A 22,607-nucleotide genomic window follows, 5' to 3' on the forward strand; every position below is an offset into this window, starting at 1 on the left:
TTGTTAGGGACATAACTAAATGGTATTGCTGTGGTTGTTAGGGACATAACTAAATGGTATTGCTGTGGTTGTTAGGGACATAACTAAATGGTATTGCTGTGGTTGTTAGGGACATAACTAAATGGTATTGCTGTGGTTGTTAGGGACATAACTAAATGGTATTGCTGTGGTTGTTAGGGACATAACTAAATGGTATTGCTGTGGTTGTTAGGGACATAACTAAATGGTATTGCTGTGGTTGTTAGGGACATAACTAAATGGTATTGCTGTGGTTGTTAGGGACATAACTAAATGGTATTGCTGTGGTTGTTAGGGACATAACTAAATGGTATTGCTGTGGTTGTTAGGGACATAACTAAATGGTATTGCTGTGGTTGTTAGGGACATAACTAAATGGTATTGCTGTGGTTGTTAGGGACATAACTAAATGGTATTGCTGTGGTTGTTAGGGACATAACTAAATGGTATTGCTGTGGTTGTTAGGGACATAACTAAATGGTATTGCTGTGGTTGTTAGGGACATAACTAAATGGTATTGCTGTGGTTGTTAGGGACATAACTAAATGGTATTGCTGTGGTTGTTAGGGACATAACTAAATGGTATTGCTGTGGTTGTTAGGGACATAACTAAATGGTATTGCTGTGGTTGTTAGGGACATAACTAAATGGTATTGCTGTGGTTGTTAGGGACATAACTAAATGGTATTGCTGTGGTTGTTAGGGACATAACTAAATGGTATTGCTGTGGTTGTTAGGGACATAACTAAATGGTATTGCTGTGGTTGTTAGGGACATAACTAAATGGTATTGCTGTGGTTGTTAGGGACATAACTAAATGGTATTGCTGTGGTTGTTAGGGACATAACTAAATGGTATTGCTGTGGTTGTTAGGGACATAACTAAATGGTATTGCTGTGGTTGTTAGGGACATAACTAAATGGTATTGCTGTGGTTGTTAGGGACATAACTAAATGGTATTGCTGTGGTTGTTAGGGACATAACTAAATGGTATTGCTGTGGTTGTTAGGGACATAACTAAATGGTATTGCTGTGGTTGTTAGGGACATAACTAAATGGTATTGCTGTGGTTGTTAGGGACATAACTAAATGGTATTGCTGTGGTTGTTAGGGACATAACTAAATGGTATTGCTGTGGTTGTTAGGGACATAACTAAATGGTATTGCTGTGGTTGTTAGGGACATAACTAAATGGTATTGCTGTGGTTGTTAGGGACATAACTAAATGGTATTGCTGTGGTTGTTAGGGACATAACTAAATGGTATTGCTGTGGTTGTTAGGGACATAACTAAATGGTATTGCTGTGGTTGTTAGGGACATAACTAAATGGTATTGCTGTGGTTGTTAGGGACATAACTAAATGGTATTGCTGTGGTTGTTAGGGACATAACTAAATGGTATTGCTGTGGTTGTTAGGGACATAACTAAATGGTATTGCTGTGGTTGTTAGGGACATAACTAAATGGTATTGCTGTGGTTGTTAGGGACATAACTAAATGGTATTGCTGTGGTTGTTAGGGACATAACTAAATGGTATTGCTGTGGTTGTTAGGGACATAACTAAATGGTATTGCTGTGGTTGTTAGGGACATAACTAAATGGTATTGCTGTGGTTGTTAGGGACATAACTAAATGGTATTGCTGTGGTTGTTAGGGACATAACTAAATGGTATTGCTGTGGTTGTTAGGGACATAACTAAATGGTATTGCTGTGGTTGTTAGGGACATAACTAAATGGTATTGCTGTGGTTGTTAGGGACATAACTAAATGGTATTGCTGTGGTTGTTAGGGACATAACTAAATGGTATTGCTGTGGTTGTTAGGGACATAACTAAATGGTATTGCTGTGGTTGTTAGGGACATAACTAAATGGTATTGCTGTGGTTGTTAGGGACATAACTAAATGGTATTGCTGTGGTTGTTAGGGACATAACTAAATGGTATTGCTGTGGTTGTTAGGGACATAACTAAATGGTATTGCTGTGGTTGTTAGGGACATAACTAAATGGTATTGCTGTGGTTGTTAGGGACATAACTAAATGGTATTGCTGTGGTTGTTAGGGACATAACTAAATGGTATTGCTGTGGTTGTTAGGGACATAACTAAATGGTATTGCTGTGGTTGTTAGGGACATAACTAAATGGTATTGCTGTGGTTGTTAGGGACATAACTAAATGGTATTGCTGTGGTTGTTAGGGACATAACTAAATGGTATTGCTGTGGTTGTTAGGGACATAACTAAATGGTATTGCTGTGGTTGTTAGGGACATAACTAAATGGTATTGCTGTGGTTGTTAGGGACATAACTAAATGGTATTGCTGTGGTTGTTAGGGACATAACTAAATGGTATTGCTGTGGTTGTTAGGGACATAACTAAATGGTATTGCTGTGGTTGTTAGGGACATAACTAAATGGTATTGCTGTGGTTGTTAGGGACATAACTAAATGGTATTGCTGTGGTTGTTAGGGACATAACTAAATGGTATTGCTGTGGTTGTTAGGGACATAACTAAATGGTATTGCTGTGGTTGTTAGGGACATAACTAAATGGAACAGGATGAGATGGTATTGCTGTGGTTGTTAGGGACATAACTAAATGGAACAGGATGAGATGGTATTGCTGTGGTTGTTAGGGACATAACTAAATGGAACAGGATGAGATGGTATTGCTGTGGTTGTTAGGGACATAACTAAATGGAACAGGATGAGATGGTATTGCTGTGGTTGTTAGGGACATAACTAAATGGAACAGGATGAGATGGTATTGCTGTGGATGTTAGGGACATAACTAAATGGTATTGCTGTGGTTGTTAGGGACATAACTAAATGGTATTGCTGTGGTTGTTAGGGACATAACTAAATGGTATTGCTGTGGTTGTTAGGGACATAACTAAATGGTATTGCTGTGGTTGTTAGGGACATAACTAAATGGTATTGCTGTGGTTGTTAGGGACATAACTAAATGGAACAGGATGAGGTGGTATTGCTGTGGTTGTTAGGGACATAACTAAATGGAACAGGATGAGATGGTATTGCTGTGGTTGTTAGGGACATAACTAAATGGAACAGGATGAGATGGTATTGCTGTGGTTGTTAGGGACATAACTAAATGGAACAGGATGAGATGGTATTGCTGTGGTTGTTAGGGACATAACTAAATGGAACAGGATGAGATGGTATTGCTGTGGTTGTTAGGGACATAACTAAATGGAACAGGATGAGATGGTATTGCTGTGGTTGTTAGGGACATAACTAAATGGAACAGGATGAGGTGGTATTGCTGTGGTTGTTAGGGACATAACTAAATGGAACAGGATGAGATGGTATTGCTGTGGTTGTTAGGGACATAACTAAATGGAACAGGATGTTAGGGACATAACTAAATGGAACAGGATGAGGTGGTATTGCTGTGGTTGTTAGGGACATAACTAAATGGAACAGGATGAGGTGGTATTGCTGTGGTTGTTAGGGACATAACTAAATGGAACAGGATGAGATGGTATTGCTGTGGATGTTAGGGACATAACTAAATGAAACAGGATGAGATGGTATTGCTGTGGTTGTTAGGGACATAACTAAATGGAACAGGATGAGATGGTATTGCTGTGGTTGTTAGGGACATAACTAAATGGTATTGCTGTGGTTGTTAGGGACATAACTAAATGGTATTGCTGTGGTTGTTAGGGACATAACTAAATGGTATTGCTGTGGTTGTTAGGGACATAACTAAATGTAACAGGATGTTAGGGACATAACTAAATGGAACAGGATGAGGTGGTATTGCTGTGGTTGTTAGGGACATAACTAAATGGAACAGGATGAGATGGTATTGCTGTGGATGTTAGGGACATAACTAAATGGTATTGCTGTGGTTGTTAGGGACATAACTAAATGGAACAGGATGAGATGGTATTGCTGTGGTTGTTAGGGACATAACTAAATGGAACAGGATGAGATGGTATTGCTGTGGTTGTTAGGGACATAACTAAATGGAACAGGATGAGGTGGTATTGCTGTGGTTGTTAGGGACATAACTAAATGGAACAGGATGAGATGGTATTGCTGTGGTTGTTAGGGACATAACTAAATGGAACAGGATGAGATGGTATTGCTGTGGTTGTTAGGGACATAACTAAATGGAACAGGATGAGATGGTATTGCTGTGGTTGTTAGGAACATATCAACTAGCCACCTGTTTTGGGAACATCTGAGAAATCCTTTGGTTGTTGTATGTTCCTCTGTAGTCTTGACGTGAATAACATCCACTTTCATATCACTTCTGCCCCCTGGTGGTGAGAACTGTCCAGTGGAAACAGTTTCCAATATCTTTTGTTTATTTATTTCGTTTTAAGTTGTTTAATATAAAACGCAACATGTAAAGTGTTGGTCCCATGTTTCTTGAGCTGAAATAAAGATTCCAGACAAAACTTATTCCTCAAATGTTGTGCACATCCCTGTTAGATTATCTAAAGAGAAACGCTCACTATCCATCCCTGTTAGATTATCTTGCCAAAAGAGAAATGCTCACTATCCACCTGACAGGTGTGGCATATCACGAAGCTGATTAAACAGCATGATCATTACACAGGTGCAACTTGTGCTGGGGACAGTAAGGCTACACAACCACATCTTTCCTACAGAGGTCACTAAATACACTACCACATCTTCCCTACAGAGGTCACTAAATACACTACCACGTCTTTCCTACAGAAGACTAGATCTACCAACAACCACTGAACCTCAAAATATTTTTACATAACCCTCCATCTCATAAATGAGACAGATGTGAAAAGAAAAAAAATAATGAAAATGTAGTTGATTTTTGTTCTACCTCGGGTAAGGTCATGTCAATGTGTGGGTCTTGCTACCAGCCTTAAAGTAGTTAAACATCACTCAGCTGCTTATCTTCTTCAGTGGTTGAATATAGAATTTAAATAACGAGAAGTAGCTTGACCACCAGCTGTGGTAGTTTAAAAACATTGCCCAGATTTTCTGTTTGTATTAGAAGTTTGTACAAATCTTTTAAAAACAGGGATAGCATTTCTTCTATAATAAACACCATTATCCAACACCATCTACAAAAACAGCAAAATATTCTTTATTGAAAAAAATAAATCTAGGTCATAGCAAAAGAACCACACATGGCATGGTTCTGAGAAATCACAGGTGAAAAACAAATCAAATGAAACAGACTCAAATGGGTAACAAGAAACAAAAGGCATGTATTGGTATATAATATATAGATATATCTACAGTGCAGAATACGTCCAAATCAAGTCTTATAGTGTTGCAGAAAAATAAAATAAACATTTTGGGTAACTTTCCCCATATTCCCGGGTTTTCCAGGAATCCTAGTTGGAGGATGCTAGATTTCTTCCTTGTTCCCTCCAACCTGGATTTCTAGAGAACATGGGGATTTGGGAAAAAGTTACTGAAATTTTACAACACTAAGTGATACACAATTCCACCAGATTACAGGAATGTTATGGTCAGGAGAGGACATGAACAATAATGTGGTTGATGATTTTGTCATGTTTCATAACCAAGGGAAACAAGGGTTTTCGACCATGGAAATAGACGACACTCTGGATATGTAGAGTGTACCAATATGTACACTGAACAGAAATATAAAAACGCAACATGTAAAGTATTGGTCCCATGAGCTGAAATAAAAGATCGCTGAAATGTTCCATACGCACAAAAAGCTTCTCATTTTGTGCACAAATTTGTTTACATCCCTGTTAGTGAGCATTTCCCCTTTGCCAAGATAATCCATCCACCTGACAGGTGTGGCATATCAAGAAGCTGATTAAACAGCATAATCATTACACATGTGCACCTTGTGCTGGGGACAATGAAAGGCCACTCTAAAATGTGCGGTTGTGTCACACTTGGCATGCCGACTGCAGGAATGTCCACCAGAGCTGTTAATGTTAATATCGCTACCATAATGTCATTTAGTGTTTACATGTTGCGTTTATATTTTTGTTCAGTTGTGTCGCAATAGAGGAATATTGCACATTCAAACAGAAATTAGGAGAACGAATTAATGTTAGTCTTTCATCAAGGCCATGGAGAAACAGGACAAGTGATCCAATAGAGAGGCGAGAGGAGAAACAGAAAGGTGGGGTAGAAAAAGAAGCGATATTAACAGGAAGTCACCAATTGCCTGATTTTAAGGCTCAGTCAGATAAATAACAACGTGATCTACTGAAAGCCTTGTCTGTAATGCAGTAGCTGGAATCATACCGGCATAGCAGACTTTAAAATCAGGATTATAAATAACAACGTGATCTACTGACAACCTCGTCTGTAATGCAGTAGCTCGAATCATACCGGCATAGCAGACTTTAAAATCAGGATTATAAATAACAACGTGATCTACTGAAAGCCTCGTCTGTAATGCAGTAGCTGGAATCATACCGGCATAGCAGACTTTAAAATCAGGATTATACATAACATACATTACATGTAAACGTTCTCCACCCTACTCTAACCACCTGACAGGCCACATTTTGGTTTGATACAGCATGCGTGGACGACATCCTGTTACTGGTTTTGGTTCGACTTGTGCTGAGAGCTACAGTAAGTCCCAAGGAACGCCAGGGAAACAGGAATTCACATGACCTCACAGGAAGTAAGTAGTGAGAGCTACAGTAAGTCCCAAGGAACGCCAGGGAAACAGGAATTCACATGACCTCACAGGAAGTAAGTAGTGAGAGCTGCAGTAAGTCCCAAGGAACGCCAGGGAAACAGGAATTCACATGACCTCACAGGAAGTAAGTAGTGAGAGCTACAGTAAGTCCCAATGAACGCCAGGGAAACAGGAATTCACATGACCTCACAGGAAGTAAGTAGTGAGAGCTGCAGTAAGTCCCAATGAACGCCAGGGAAACAGGAATTCACATGACCTCACAGGAAGTAAGTAGTGAGAGCTGCTTGCATATTTGTTTTTCCTGGGAGATTTTTACCGCAGTAACAAAGTCAATTATCTATATCGTAAAAATTCATCAAAACATTTTTTTTATTTTTGGTGTTAATTTAAGGTTAGGCATAAGGTCAGCAGTGTGGTTAAGGTCAGCAGTGGGGTTAAGGTTAGGCATAAGGTCAGAAGTGTGGTTAAGGTCAGCAGTGGGGTTAAGGTTAGGCATAAGGTCAGAAGTGTGGTTAAGGTCAGCAGTGTGGTTAAGGTCAGCAGTGTGGTTAAGGTTAGGCATAAGGTCAGCAGTGTGGTTAAGGTTAGGCATAAGGTCAGCAGTGTGGTTAAGGTTAGGCATAAGGTCAGCAGTGTGGTTAAGGTTAGGCATAAGGTCAACAGTGTGGTTAAGGTTAGGCATAAGGTCAGCAGTGTGGTTAAGGTTAGGATTAAAATAACATTTTACGAAATTGAATTGAAGAAATGGGCAGGGTTTACGACTTCATGGCTGGGGTAACTAGTATCTCGCCCCAAAATCTCATAGGAAAAACTCATTTGCGAGCTTCTTAGCTTACACTTCTGGGGCGTGTTCATTAGGGTACACCATTGAAAATAGCTTTGAAAACTTTTGTAACCTAAATGGTTTGTTATTGGACTAGTACAGATCAGAGAACACTCAGCACCATTAGGCTGTACCAGGTCTTCACGCCTGTTATATTTTCTACAAATGCCTCTATACCCTTCCTTCCTTCCTTCCTTCCTTCCTTCCTTCCTTCCTTCCTTCCTTCCTTGATAATTGTTCTGATTTGACATGGTCTGGTGACAGAGATGTGATGAGAGAAAACAACCACATATAAATCACCAAGAAAGGACTGAAAGAAGAATTCAACAGGATCTCTGTCTTCAGGGTGACTAGAGGAATACGGCCCTGTACACCAACCCAGGCAAACAGGGGAGTCATTTCATTGGTTCCATTTCGCCAGCAGAATCATGAGGCGTGTCTCTACGAGGTTGCAATAAATCAGGGATTGGTTTTGCTGCACGCTGTGCACATAAAACAGCTTAACAGATTCAGTGTTTTCAATAAAACAGCACCAACTCTTTTACTGTACACATTGGACAGTCTAACAGAGGGGTTTTTTGGAGACTGACTTCCGCCCTCTTTGAAGCAGAGGCCCTGCCCTCACTGTTTCCTGCCCACTTCCTGGTTACGTCAATAGAACCCCAGGGACACGTTCAGCAGCCAAAATGTTGCAGATAGAAACACCAGAAATAGAGCCAACATGATTCCTTATCCTACAGGTCAGAGAGGCATGTTTGTTCTACATAGCATATTTCTATCTGAACGTTCCCAAACATTGTGTCTTGCTGAACGCGCACCCCCAGGGGGAATGGATCATTATCACTGTGGCAGATGACTTGTAAACAACAAGGCTGTGTTCAGCAGCGCACACTGTTGTGGAATGTTCAGATATATTTTGTTGTAGAACTAACATGCCTCTCTGACCTGCAGGATAAGGAATCATATAGCTCTCTTCATGATATTTATGTCTGCAACGCTCCACAACGTTTGGTTTGCATACTGAATGAGGCTCAGATGTGTATTTGCATGTTACAAATATTACTATTAAGACGGAGCCAATGACCTGTCTTCCTGGCACGCTACGTACAGCCTGTCTTCCTGGCACGCTGCCACTACGTACAGCCTGTCTTCCTGGCACGCTGCCACTACGTACAGCCTGTCTTCTTGGCACGCAGCCACTACGTACAGCCCGTCTTCCCGGCACGCTGCCACTACGTACAGCCCGTCTTCCCGGCACGCTGCCACTACGTACAGCCCGTCTTCCCGGCACGCTGCCACTACGTACAGCCCGTCTTCCCGGCACGCTGCCACTACGTACAGCCCGTCTTCCCGGCACGCTGCCACTACGTACAGCCCGTCTTCCCGGCACGCTGCCACTACGTACAGCCCGTCTTCCCGGCACGCTGCCACTACGTACAGCCCGTCTTCCCGGCCCGCTGCCACTACGTACACAACGTCTTCCCGGCACGCTGCCACTACGTACAGCCCGTCTTCCCGGCACGCTGCCACTACGTACAGCCCGTCTTCCCGGCACGCTGCCACTACGTACAGCCCGTCTTCCCGGCACGCTGCCACTACGTACAGCCCGTCTTCCCGGCACGCTGCCACTACGTACAGCCCGTCTTCCCGGCACGCTGCCACTACGTACAGCCCGTCTTCCCGGCACGCTGCCACTACGTACAGCCCGTCTTCCCGGCACGCTGCCACTACGTACAGCCCGTCTTCCCGGCACGCTGCCACTACGTACAGCCCGTCTTCCCGGCACGCTGCCACTACGTACAGCCCGTCTTCCCGGCACGCTGCCACTACGTACAGCCCGTCTTCCCGGCACGCTGCCACTACGTACAGCCTGTCTTCCCGGCACGCTGCCACTACGTACAGCCTGTCTTCCCGGCACGCTGCCACTACGTACAGCCTGTCTTCCTGGCACGCTGCCACTACGTACAGCCCGTCTTCCTGGTACAACACCCCTCTACGTACAGCCCGTCTTCCTGGCACGCTGCCTCTACGTACAGCCTGTCTTCCCGGCACAACACCCCTCTACGTACAGCCTGTCTTCCCGGCACAACACCCCTCTACGTACAGCCCGTCTTCCCGGCACGCTGCCACTACGTACAGCCTGTCTTCCTGGCACGCTGCCACTACGTACAGCCTGTCTTCCCGGCACGCTGCCACTACGTAAAGCCTGTCTTCCCGGCACGCTGCCACTACGTACAGCCTGTCTTCCCGGCACGCTGCCACTACGTACAGCCTGTCTTCCCGGCACAACACCCCTCTACGTACAGCCCGTCTTCCCGGCACGCTGCCACTACGTACAGCCTGTCTTCCTGGCACGCTGCCACTACGTACAGCCTGTCTTCCCGGCACGCTGCCACTACGTACAGCCTGTCTTCCTGGCACGCTGCCACTACGTACAGCCTGTCTTCCCGGCACGCTGCCACTACGTACAGCCTGTCTTCCCGGCACAACACCCCTCTACGTACAGCCCGTCTTCCCGGCACGCTGCCACTACGTACAGCCTGTCTTCCTGGCACGCTGCCACTACGTACAGCCTGTCTTCCCGGCACGCTGCCACTACGTACAGCCCGTCTTCCCGGCACAACACCCCTCTATGTACAGCCTGTCTTCCCGGCACAACACCCCTCTACGTACAGCCCGTCTTCCCGGCACAACACCCCTCTACGTACAGCCCGTCTTTCCGGCACAACACCCCTCTACGTACAGCCCGTCTTCCCGGCACAACACCCCTCTACGTACAGCCTGTCTTCCCTGCACAACACCCCTCTACGTACAGCCTGTCTTCCCGGCATAACACCCCTCTACGTACAGCCTGTCTTCCCGGCATAACACCCCTCTACGTACAGCCCGTCTTCCCGGCACAACACCCCTCTACGTACAGCCAGTCTTCCCGGCACAACACCCCTCTACGTACAGCCTGTCTTCCCGGCACAACACCCCTCTACGTACAGCCTGTCTTCCCGGCATAACACCCCTCTACGTACAGCCTGTCTTCCCGGCACAACACCCCTCTACGTACAGCCTGTCTTCCCGGCACAACACCCCTCTACGTACAGCCCGTCTTCCCGGCACAACACCCCTCTACGTACAGCCCGTCTTCCCGGCACAACACCCCTCTACGTACAGCATATAGATATATTAATTGACCAAGTCATTCCTGACCTGGGCAGTGTATATATGGAACTTATTCAACATCCATTTCTTTCAACAGTAAAATACACAAAAACAAAATGTACTATAATTGCCACCCAATAAGAAATTGGGCAGACAGTTGATTAATACATTAGTTGATAAATAAACACTTTATAAAACATACAGCTCTTTAGGTTAGATCGTCCTAGATGCAGATTACTGCGAGGAGATCAAATGTTAGTTACATCAACATTCCCATTTCAATAATGGAAATTCTCTGACATAAATGGAAGGAACTCTGACACCCGTCTTCCTAGAAACCGTTAAGGCAGCGGTGGAATAGAACATTCTGGATTTGACCTTTGACATGTTTTTTTTTTTACCATCTGACAAGAACAGTAATTATTGTGGATAAATAAAACAGTATTTCTCTCCGATCTACTCGCAAACAGGCAGTGAACACAGTTGCAAAACAAAAGCTTAAAAACATGAATGACCCACTAGCCAATCACCTTGGTCACGGTTCAAGCTTTATCTTGGTTATAGGTTGTGGGGGGGGGGGTTGATATGAAGATAAACCTGGTCTTTGTGAAAATATGCTATAACCAGCCATTTCAGCGTGACAGTTTCTTTGTTAATGAAGATGGCTGGTTTATAAGGAGGACCTGAAGCAACGCTGAACAGGGTTGTTAATGAAGATGGCTGGTTTATAAGGAGGACCTGAAGCAACGCTGAACAGAGTTGTTCCACAAACGTTTATTTTGCATCCCTTTGATATTTAAGTAACAACTGTGCACCAATACTGTATTTTAACAGCCTTCTATATTAAATGAAGTGCCCTTTAATATAGACCACAAAATCTGACTTAATATGAAAAGACTTGCTACGGTGCCATAGTCAGTATTTTGGCATTTCCCTTTGACTTCTAGGAAGATTTTTAACCCACTTAAAGCTGCAATCAGCAGTAGAAACAATAAATTACTGAAGAAATGTAACCACTCAAATTCAATAGACAGGGCTATGGATGCAAGGACTGATGTGCTGTGACAGTGGAACTAAGCTCATGGAAGGTATTTATCAGTTATATTCTTCAAGAATCAAAAACGGACGTAGCAACTGCTGACTGCCCCTTTAAACCCCAAAAGTTGTCACCACCATTGTAAAGCCCTAGTCATTCTGTTGCTTTTACAAAGTCATTTCTAGAGATTCATTCATTTAAATGTGATTCGTGATTTATTTTAAGGTAAAATAAAACACACCTGTCCCTGATTTTAAGGTCACCCCGGGTTACATGAACTGAACTCTCGCTTTAATATGGTGAAACTATTCCTTCTTAAATATTATTTTTTCCCCAAAGAAACATTGAACATCGAATAGTGAAATCAGTGTAAAAGCGGGTGAGCCGGTTCTGCTCTTTTTGGACGTGTTCTGATGGGAAACTGAGTGGGTTGAGCAGAACACGTTACATGTTACCCAGAAATATATATTTTTTAAATAAGTTTGCATTTAAATGCCCCTCCCTGTTGCACACAACAAGCTTCCATTCCCCCCGTCACAAAGAGATTCATCTTAAATCAGCCATGAACTCTACAACCCCTGTTTACGGTCAACCCCCGGTCGCGGTCAACCCCCGGTCGCGGTCAACCCCCGGTCGCGGTCAACCCCCGGTCGCGGTCAACCCCCGGTCGCGGTCAACCCCTGTTACTTTATTTGGCACTTACTATAGTCAGTGTTTTACAGCATTTTAAAAGCTCTCTGTGCTGTCAGACACACAGTGTTAAAGTATTATCATAAAGGTCCATCAGATCTCTTCAGACTGGAAGAAGTGTTGTGTTTTTTTATTGGATTTATTTTCCCAAGTGACATCATCCAAGAGGGACTCGTTTTGTGGAACGACCAAACATCTTTGTGGACATTTCTATCTAGTACGACCCAGACCAGCTGAGCACTCATCCATTAGCCTGGTTCCAGATCAGTTTGTGCCAGTCTTGCCAACTCTTTAAGGTCATTTTCACACCAAACAGATCTGGGATCAAGCTGCTCATTCACACAACCTCTGTCTCCAACTCCTCATAATACGGCATGGTACAGGCTCTTTGTGCCGTCAGACACACAGTGGGGAATCATGAAAGGTCCATCAGACTTCACCATCACAACCCCGTCTTGACCCTTCAGAAAGCTCAGAGACACGTTGGTCTGCCGTTGTGCTGCCATCACAATCACGCCCTCTTTATCTCGGGATTCAAAACCTGAACTGTTTATCCAAGATTCAACTTTGAAGATGGTTAACATCAACAACCATGATAATAACAACATTAAAGCTGCCAATGTTCGACTGACCCTCCTAGAGTAATAATCCTACCCTCAAAAAATATATAAATAGAAAAAGTCTCAAATTGTGGCTGACCTTTAGAATGTAACAACCCTACCAAGTGTCACAAGACAGTGGCCACTGACCTCTCACAGAGTTACTATAACAACCAACATAACAAAATGGCCGCCTGTCGTGGTGTCTGGTCCAGGCAGTTTAAGTCACCTGTCTTCCCTGGTTACTGACAGCTCAAATCAAAAATGGCCACAGACACCTGTTGTCCCCGGTTTCTGGTAGCTCAAGTCAAAATGGACACTGGCTATGTAGTTACTGACAGGTCAAGTTGGGGTCATTGAGCCAGGCCCAGATCTGAATCATCTCCTGCGGTGTCCGGCTATGTACCAGCATCAGACCTTTATAGGCACACGGGTTCCTCCTGTACTTCTCCTCAATGTCAAACGTCTTAAAGCCTTTATGTTTCTCCGGCCCCAGCCCCAGTTTCCTCAGACACATCCCTGTGTAGACGTCATCGATGGGGTAGAGCGGTACGTGCTGCGAGGCCCCGTGGAGCCGCTTGGCCAGGTCCCCAGAGTAGAGATACCCTCCTCCACCCGCGTAGGGCGGGTACTTGCCAACCAACAGACTCTCTGGGATGAAGTACTTGACCTTTTTATCCCTGTTTGGCCCCGCGTTGGTGATCACATCCCCTACAAACAGGTCCCTTGCCCGGGGCCCCGAGAGGCCCTTGAGGAAGGCCAGGATCCTCAACGTATTGACAAAGACGTCATCGTCCCCTTTAAAGATGAACTGAGCTCCAGGGCAGCGCGTGGTCATCCAGTCCAGGAAGAGCACCTCCTTGACGGTCAGGTTGAAGAACGAGTCCCGGAAGTCCCACTGGAGGTAGAGTTAAAACATTTTTTTTTACTAAAACACTATATACAGATTTGAGTATTTTGTTCATTACTCCACTTGTTTATCCCATTTTATATGTCATCACACTTAGAGTCTGAGTATCCCTGTGTCCCAGAGTGTCACTCACCAATACTGAAACATTTAACAAGACATACAGTTGAAGTTTACATACACTTAGGTTGGAGTCATTAAAACTCGTTTTTCAACCACTCCACAAATTTCTTGTTAACAAACTATAGTTTTGGCAAGTCGATTAGAACATCTACTTTGTGCATGACACAAGTCATTTTTCCAACAATTGTTTACAGACAGATTATTTCACTTATAATTCACTATCACAATTCCAGTGGGTCAGCAGTTTACATACACTAAGTTGACTGTGCCTTTAAACAGCTTGGAAAATTCCAGAAAATTATGCCATGGCTTTAGAAGCTTCTGATAGGCTAATTGACATCATTTGAGTCAATTGGAGGTGTACCTGTGGATGTATTTCAAGGCCTACTTTCAAACTCAGCGCCTCTTTGCTTGACGTCATGGGAAAATCAAAAGAAATCAGCCAAGACCTCAGAAAAAATTGTAGACCTCCACAAGTCTGGTTCATCCTTGGGAGCAATTTACAAATGCCTGAAGGTACCTCGTTCATCTGTACAAACAATAGTACGCAAGTATAAACACCATGGGACCACGCAGCCGTCATACCGCTCAGGAAAGAGACGCGTTCTGTCTCCTAGAGATGAACGTACTTTGGTGCGAAAAGTGCAAATCAATCCCAGAACAACAGCAAAGGACCTTGTGAAGATGCTGGAGGAAACAGGTACAAAAGTATATATATATCCACAGTAAAACGAGTCCTATATCGACATAACCTGAAAGGCCGCTCAGCAAGGAAGAAGCCACTGCTCCAAAACCGCCATAAAAAAGCCAGACTACGGTTTGCAACTGCACATGGGGACAAAGTTCGTATTTTTTGGAGAAATGTCCTCTGGTCTGTTGAAACAAAAATAGAACTGTTTGTGGGCAGAACTGAAAAAGCGTGTTTGAGCAAGGAGGCCTAGAAATGTGACTCAGTTACACCAGCTCTGTCAGGAGGAATGGGCCAAAATTCACCCAACTTATTGTGGGAAGCTTATGGAAGGCTTCCCGAAGCGTCTGACCCAAGTTAAACCATTTAAAGGCAATTCTACCAAATACTAATTGAGTGTATGTAAACTTCTGACCCACTGGGAATGGGAAGAAATAAAAGCTGAAATAAATCATGGTCTACTATTATTCTGACATTTCACATTCTTAAAATAAAGTGGTGATCCTAACTGACCTAAGACAGGGAATTGTTACTAGGATTAAATGTCAGGAATTGTGGAAAAACAGTTTAAATGTATTTGGCTAAGATGTATGTAAACTTCCGACTTCCAACTGTATTACAGATCAAAACCAACATTGTGGACCACTCAGTGAGTTCAAAAGACAATACATTACCACACAAATCAAATATCTGACATTTCCGGAGCTTTCTTATATGTCCTTGATATAGGACAGACCCTTCAAAACCTTGTTCGTTATGATTTGTCTTTTCTGGCATTTATGAATGTGTTATTCAATGCGTTTCTATGGGATTTGGTAGTAAAAGGACAAATTCAATAGTTTATCAAATCTTTTTATTTTTTATATATACCTAAAGGGGTCCTAATTTTTTAAAATAAAAATAGCGAAATGATCCATGGTATGACCATCTTCTATTTCAGCTTACAACCCCCACCCCCCTCCCTACCTTTTAGGGGGTTTTCGCATAAAGTCCTCTTTAAAGTAACCAATCTCAGTCCTGTTTAAAGTTAAACATATATAAAAAAAAAAAGGGGTTTAGAACAGCGAAAGCCTCCGTTGTCTTATTACTCACACTGCCCTTGTATGAGGATTCCACTGGGAAAGAAAATGCACAAATTACAATTTAACAAGGCACAGCTGTTAATTGAAATGCATTCCAGGTGACTACCTCATGAAACTGGTTGAGAGAATCCCAAGAGTGTGCAAAGCTGTCAAGGCAAAGGGTGGCTACTTTGAAGAATCTCAAATATAAAATATATTTTGAGATGTTTAATACTTTTTGGGTTACTACATGATTCCATATGTTATTTCATAGTTGTGATGTCTTCACTATTATTCTACAATGTAGAAAATAGTAAAAATAAAAACCCTGGAATGAGTAGCTGTATTATTGACACCCGGAGGAGGTTAACGTGTATATTATTGACACCCGGAGGAGGTTAACGTGTATATTATTGACACCCGGAGGAGGTTAACGTGTATATTATTGACACCCGGAGGAGGTTAACGTGTATATTATTGACACCCGGAGGAGGTTAACGTGTATATTATTGACACCCGGAGGAGGTTAACGTGTATATTATTGACACCCGGAGGAGGTTAACGTGTATATTATTGACACCCGGAGGAGGTTAACGTGTATATTATTGACACCCGGAGGAGGTTAACGTGTATATTATTGACACCCGGAGGAGGTTAACGTGTATATTATTGACACCCGGAGGAGGTTAACGTGTATATTATTGACACCCGGAGGAGGTTAACGTGTATATTATTGACACCCGGAGGAGGTTAACGTGTATATTATTGACACCCGGAGGAGGTTAACGTGTATATTATTGACACCCGGAGGAGGTTAACGTGTATATTATTGACACCCGGAGGAGGTTAACGTGTATATTATTGACACCCGGAGGAGGTTAACGTGTATATTATTGACACCCGGAGGAGGTTAACGTGTATATTATTGACACCCGGAGGAGGTTAACGTGTATATTATTGACACCCGGAGGAGGTTAACGTGTATATTATTGACACCCGGAGGAGGTTAACGTGTATATTATTGATACCCGGAGGACGTTAACGTGTATATTATTGACACCCGGAGGACGTTAACGTGTATATTATTGACACCCGGAGGAGGTTAACGTGTATATTATTGACACCCGGAGGACGTTAACGTGTATATTATTGACACCCGGAGGACGTTAACGTGTATATTATTGACACCCGGAGGACGTTAACGTGTATATTATTGACACCTGGAGGACGTTAACGTGTATATTATTGACACCCGGAGGAGGTTAACATGTATATTATTGATACCTGGAGGACGTTAACGTGTACAGTGGGGCAAAAAAGTATTTAGTCAGCCACCAATTGTGCAGGTTCTCCCACTTAAGATGAGAGAGGCCTGTAATTTTCATCATAGGTACACTTCAACTATGACAGACAAAATGAGAAAAAGAAATCCAGAAAATCACATTGTAGGATTTTTTATGAATTTATTTGCAAATTATGGTGGAAAATAAGTATTTGGTCAATAACAAAAGTTTCTCAATACTTTGTTATATACCCTTTGTTGGCAATGACAGAGGTCAAACGTTTTCTGTAAGTCTTCACAAGGTTCACACACTGTTGCTGGTATTTTGGCCCATTCCTCCATGCAGATCTCCTCTAGAGCAGTGATGTTTTGGGGCTGTTGCTGGACAACACGGACTTTCAACTCCCTCCAAAGATTTTTTTATGGGGTTGAGATCTGGAGACTGGCTAGGCCACTCCAGGACCTTGAAATGCTTCTTACGAAGCCACTCCTTCGTTGCCCAGGCGGTGTGTTTGGGATCATTGTCATGCTGAAAGACCCAGCCACGTTTCATCTTCAATGCCCTTGCTGATGGAAGGAGGTTTTCACTCAAAATCTCACGATACATGGCCCCATTCATTCTTTCCTTTACACGGATCAGTCGTCCTGGTCCCTTTGCAGAGAAACAGCCCCAAAGCATGATGTTTCCACCCCCATGCTTCACAGTAGGTATGGTGTTCTTTGGATGCAACTCAGCATTCTTTGTCCTCCAAACACGACGAGTTGAGTTTTTACCAAAAAGTTATATTTTGGTTTCATCTGACCATATGACATTCTCCCAATCTTCTTCTGTATCATCCAAATGCTCTCTAGCAAACTTCAGACGGGCCTGGACATGTACTGGCTTAAGCAGGGGGACACGTCTTGCACTGCAGGATTTGAGTCCCTGGCGGCGTAGTGTGTTACTGATGGTAGGCTTTGTTACTTTGGTCCCAGCTCTCTGCAGGTCATTCACTAGGTCCCCCCGTGTGGTTCTGGGATTTTTGCTCACCGTTCTTGTGATCATTTTGACCCCACGGGGTGAGATCTTGCGTGGAGCCCCAGATCGAGGGAGATTATCAGTGGTCTTGTATGTCTTCCATTTCCTAATAATTGCTCCCACAGTTGATTTCTTCAAACCAAGCTGCTTACCTATTGCAGATTCAGTCTTCCCAGCCTGGTGCAGGTCTACAATTTTGTTTCTGGTGTCCTTTGACAGCTCTTTGGTCTTGGCCATAGTGGAGTTTGGAGTGTGACTGTTTGAGGTTGTGGACAGGTGTCTTTTATACTGATAACAAGTTCAAACAGGTGCCATTAATACAGGTAACGAGTGGAGGACAGAGGAGCCTCTTAAAGAAGAAGTTACAGGTCTGTGAGAGCCAGAAATCTTGCTTGTTTGTAGGTGACCAAATACTTATTTTCCACCATAATTTGCAAATAAATTCATTAAAAATCCTACAATGTGATTTTCTGGATTTTTTTCTCTCATTTTGTCTGTCATAGTTGAAGTGTACCTATGATGAAAATTACAGGCCTCTCTCATCTTTTTAAGTGGGAGAACTTGCACAATTGGTGGCTGACTAAATACTTTTTTGCCCCACTGTATATTATTGACACCTGGAGGACGTTAACATGTATATTATTGACACCTGGAGGACGTTAACGTGTATATTATTGACACCCGGAGGACGTTAACGTGTATATTATTGACACCCGGAGGACGTTAACGTGTATATTATTGATACCCGGAGGACGTTAACGTGTATATTATTGACACCCGGAGGACGTTAACGTGTATATTATTGACACCTGGAGGACGTTAACGTGTATATTATTGATACCTGGAGGACGTTAACGTGTATATTATTGATACCTGGAGGACGTTAACATGTATATTATTGACACCTGGAGGACGTTAACATGTATATTATTGACACCTGGAGGACGTTAACATGTATATTATTGACACCTGGAGGACGTTAACGTGTGTATTATTGACACCTGGAGGAGGTTATCGTGTGTATTATTGACACCTGGAGGAGGTTATCGTGTATATTATTGACACCTGGAGGTTAACGTGTATATTATTGACACCTGGAGGAGGTTAACGTGTATATTATTGACACCTGGAGGAGGTTAACATGTATATTATTGACACCTGGAGGAGGTTAACATGTATATTATTGACACCTGGAGGAGGTTAACATGTATATTATTGACACCTGGAGGACGTTAACGTGTATATTATTGACACCTGGAGGACGTTAACGTGTATATTATTGACACCTGGAGGACGTTAACGTGTATATTATTGATACCTGGAGGACGTTAACATGTATATTATTGATACCTGGAGGACGTTAACATGTATATTATTGACACCTGGAGGACGTTAACATGTATATTATTGACACCTGGAGGACGTTAACGTGTATATTATTGACACCTGGAGGACGTTAACGTGTATATTATTGACACCTGGAGGAGGTTAACGTGTATATTATTGACACCTGGAGGAGGTTATCGTGTATATTATTGACACCTGGAGGACGTTAACATGTATATTATTGACACCTGGAAGACGTTAACATGTATATTATTGATACCCGGAGGACGTTAACGTGTATATTATTGATACCTGGAGGACGTCACTGTGGTGAGCGTTCTCATAGCGCAGCATCGCCGACAGATCTGGGTGGTGGTCCACGGCCGTGGTGTTGCCGAGCAGGAACACCGTGACAACCGTCCGGTTGGCGAGGACGCCGGCTTGACCCCACGACTGGCGGATGGCCTGGCGGCGGTCAAAGTGCGGAGTAAGGGATTTGACGGCCAGTAGGAGGAAGGGCGGCTCCCCTCTCCGGGTCTTTTGGCAGATGTGAGGCTGGTCCACCACTAGAGGGTACGACCGACAGCGCATGTAGAGCAGGAAGTCTTTAAAACGGGGAGGTAGGGAATTGTAGTCTTTAACGTCAGTGGTGACTCTGTAGTCCGGTTGGCAGGGGTCAGGGTTCAGTCCCGTGTCGTTGAGCCAATCAGGGACAGGTCTGACAAACTCATCGCTAGTGTTGTTACTGTTGGAGGAGGCGAGGATGGGGTTGTGTTGGAGGTCCAGTCTCTGTTGCTGGCGGTTCCAGTAGGCCTGACTAGGAGCCAGTTTGGACCAGAAGCGCTTGGAGGGGACAAGGACCTTGAATGGAGGAAGGAAGGACGAAATTAATAAATAAATTAAGTGTCCTAAACCGAGAACAACAATATATACATTAAAAAGAGGATTAAAAAAGACAATTCAACACTGATGATTTAACACAATTCAACAACTAAAGCCCTGTGCAGTCTTATTAATTTCATATATAAAATCACAGTATGTTTAATAAATCACTGTTCATTTCATGAACTCCAAATGTTTTATTATTTATTTCCCCCGAGCCTCCTCTTGCTATGGAAACGCTGAGTCTGATCGTGTGGGCATGTTGACTGTAGAGATCCTACCCCTCTTACCCCTTCAAAGGAGGAGGATACATATGCAAATAAGAGATGACTGGTCATTGGTCAGAATAATCAGATCAGATTGTGATGTCATGCTGAGGGCCAAAAACTCCATCCCACCTGAACATGCAAAAAAAATCCAAGCGTTAATTATTATTATTTTTTAAAGCTTTTACACTAAAAAAGGGCATCATCATCATTTTCAGTCTTATTTCATCCTCCAAGTGAAACATGGTTCGTGTGGAAATATTATTCAAAACACAAAAAAGTCAACAGGCCCCGTCGTATTTGCAAAGCAGCCTCCACTGCATTCCATGTACGCTTGTGTCTAGACTTGATACTTACATGCGACTTCTGCTATCAGAATACAAGGATCACATTGAAAAGACGGGTCTAAACGCACAAGTGGCTTTGTGGTCTGACTGCGTTTCCCATCTGGCTGACCACTTCAGGAGGTTTTGGACGTTGTTACCTACGTTGGAGGAGGGAACGCGACACCCTGCTACATCTCAGCTCCCCGTGGAGTGAAACAGTATGGTGATCGGTGGTGCAGGGAAGGACGACGGAGACAGAGAAAAACACTGTTGACAGGGAATTTATTCTTCCTTCACACGGTGAGGTGGGGAAAAGGGGCTGGACGCAACCAAAGCAAAGAAAGTTAAAGTTAGAGTCCCCACTTCTTACCCGCCTCCCCACTTCTTACCCGCCTCCCCACTTCTTACCCGCCTCCCCACTTCTTACCCGCCTCCCCACTTCTTACCCGCCTCCCCACTTCTTACCTAACCTTAAGCACCACCTGGTGCGCTAACCAAAATACAGGTGGTGATCCACCCAGGTCTTACCTAGTGTGCATAGACAGATTCAACACTACGGGTCATGTATACCCGCGGGCCTCTTGCCTAAACGTTCCCAAGGTGAGTCCCCCCCCGGGAACAAATTAAACAGAAAAATGACTAATACTTTAAGTGAACAATTTCAATAACCAAAAACACTAAGTCCTATTGGGATACACATACCCCGGAAGGAGCGGCTACAAAATAATATCCACAAAACTTTTACTGCCCGTCACAACAATCAACACAGGACATAAAAATAAGCTATTTTCCCCTGACAAAGGAACACTGGCTTTTATCAAGCTGGAGAAGGAGTTGGTAATGAAGAGACAGCTGTATCCCCTGACGAGAGGGAGGGGTCAGAGCTCAATCCACAATGGGGCTGACCAATCAGCTGCTTAGAATCCAGGAAGCCATTTCCTGAAATGAACATACAAACCCACAACAACACAGAAACTGGGGAACGTAACTGACGTAAATCAGGCTACCGAAAGCGCGTACAGTGGGCACTGTTGGTAGAATGCATAGTTGAAATGGAATATAGAGCAGGAAAAGGGGATTGGGACACACTGTGACCCGGTAGACACATTTACACATAGATACATGATGTGTCCAGAACTCTCTGATCAGAATACTAAAGCTGCATGAACTGTCAAATCAGACACCTTCAATCATCAGTTAATCATCAAGCCCTTGATTAGTGTGAATCAGGGGAGATTGTTTTTGTATCACTGAACTTTGTGAAACTTCTGGGGATCACAGAAGAGAGGTTTGAGAAGCAGTTTTACATCACAATGAATATTGTTGTGTCCGCTCTTGTCCTGTCACCACCCCCCCACCCTTTGTTCTCACCTTGTGGTGCCCACGCTGCTCACCTTGTGGTGCCCACGCTGCTCACCTTGTGGTGCCCACGCTGCTCACCTTGTGGTGCCCACGCTGCTCACCTTGTGGTGCCCACACTGCTCACCTTGTGGTGCCCACACTGCTCACCTTGTGGTGCCCACACTGCTCACCTTGTGGTGCCCACACTGCTCACCTTGTGGTGCCCACACTGCTCACCTTGTGGTGCCCACACTGCTCACCTTGTGGTGCCCACACTGCTCACCTTGTGGTGCCCACACTGCTCACCTTGTGGTGCCCACACTCCTCACCTTGTGGTGCCCACACTCCTCACCTTGTGGTGCCCCCTCCTCACCTTGTGGTGCCCCCTCCTCACCTTGTGGTGCCCCCT

The 22,607-nt window shown here is 43.8% G+C and overlaps 1 protein-coding gene across 4 annotated transcripts in view; it reads right to left on the reverse strand.

Moving 5' to 3' along the window:
- Positions 1-11,233: 11,233 nt before the first annotated feature.
- LOC120046852 (N-acetyllactosaminide beta-1,3-N-acetylglucosaminyltransferase 2-like) overlaps positions 11,234-22,607 on the reverse strand; it is a 29,565-nt gene continuing 18,191 nt past the window's right edge. For 2 of the 4 annotated variants that reach the window (XM_038992408.1, XM_038992409.1), the window contains exons 4-5: positions 19,696-20,244; positions 11,234-13,876 (exon numbers count right to left, since the gene is read on the reverse strand). In XM_038992408.1, the coding sequence (XP_038848336.1) occupies positions 13,310-13,876; positions 19,696-20,244 (1,116 nt within the window). In that variant the 3' untranslated portion in view covers positions 11,234-13,309. Of the gene's footprint in view, positions 13,877-19,695; positions 20,245-20,555; positions 20,664-21,019; positions 21,177-22,607 lie in introns of all 4 variants that reach the window. The other 2 variants (XM_038992411.1, XM_038992412.1) reach the window with 2 other exon arrangements.

The sequence above is a fragment of the Salvelinus namaycush genome, chromosome 4 (assembly GCF_016432855.1).
Source record: "Salvelinus namaycush isolate Seneca chromosome 4, SaNama_1.0, whole genome shotgun sequence".
NCBI lineage: Eukaryota > Metazoa > Chordata > Actinopteri > Salmoniformes > Salmonidae > Salvelinus > Salvelinus namaycush.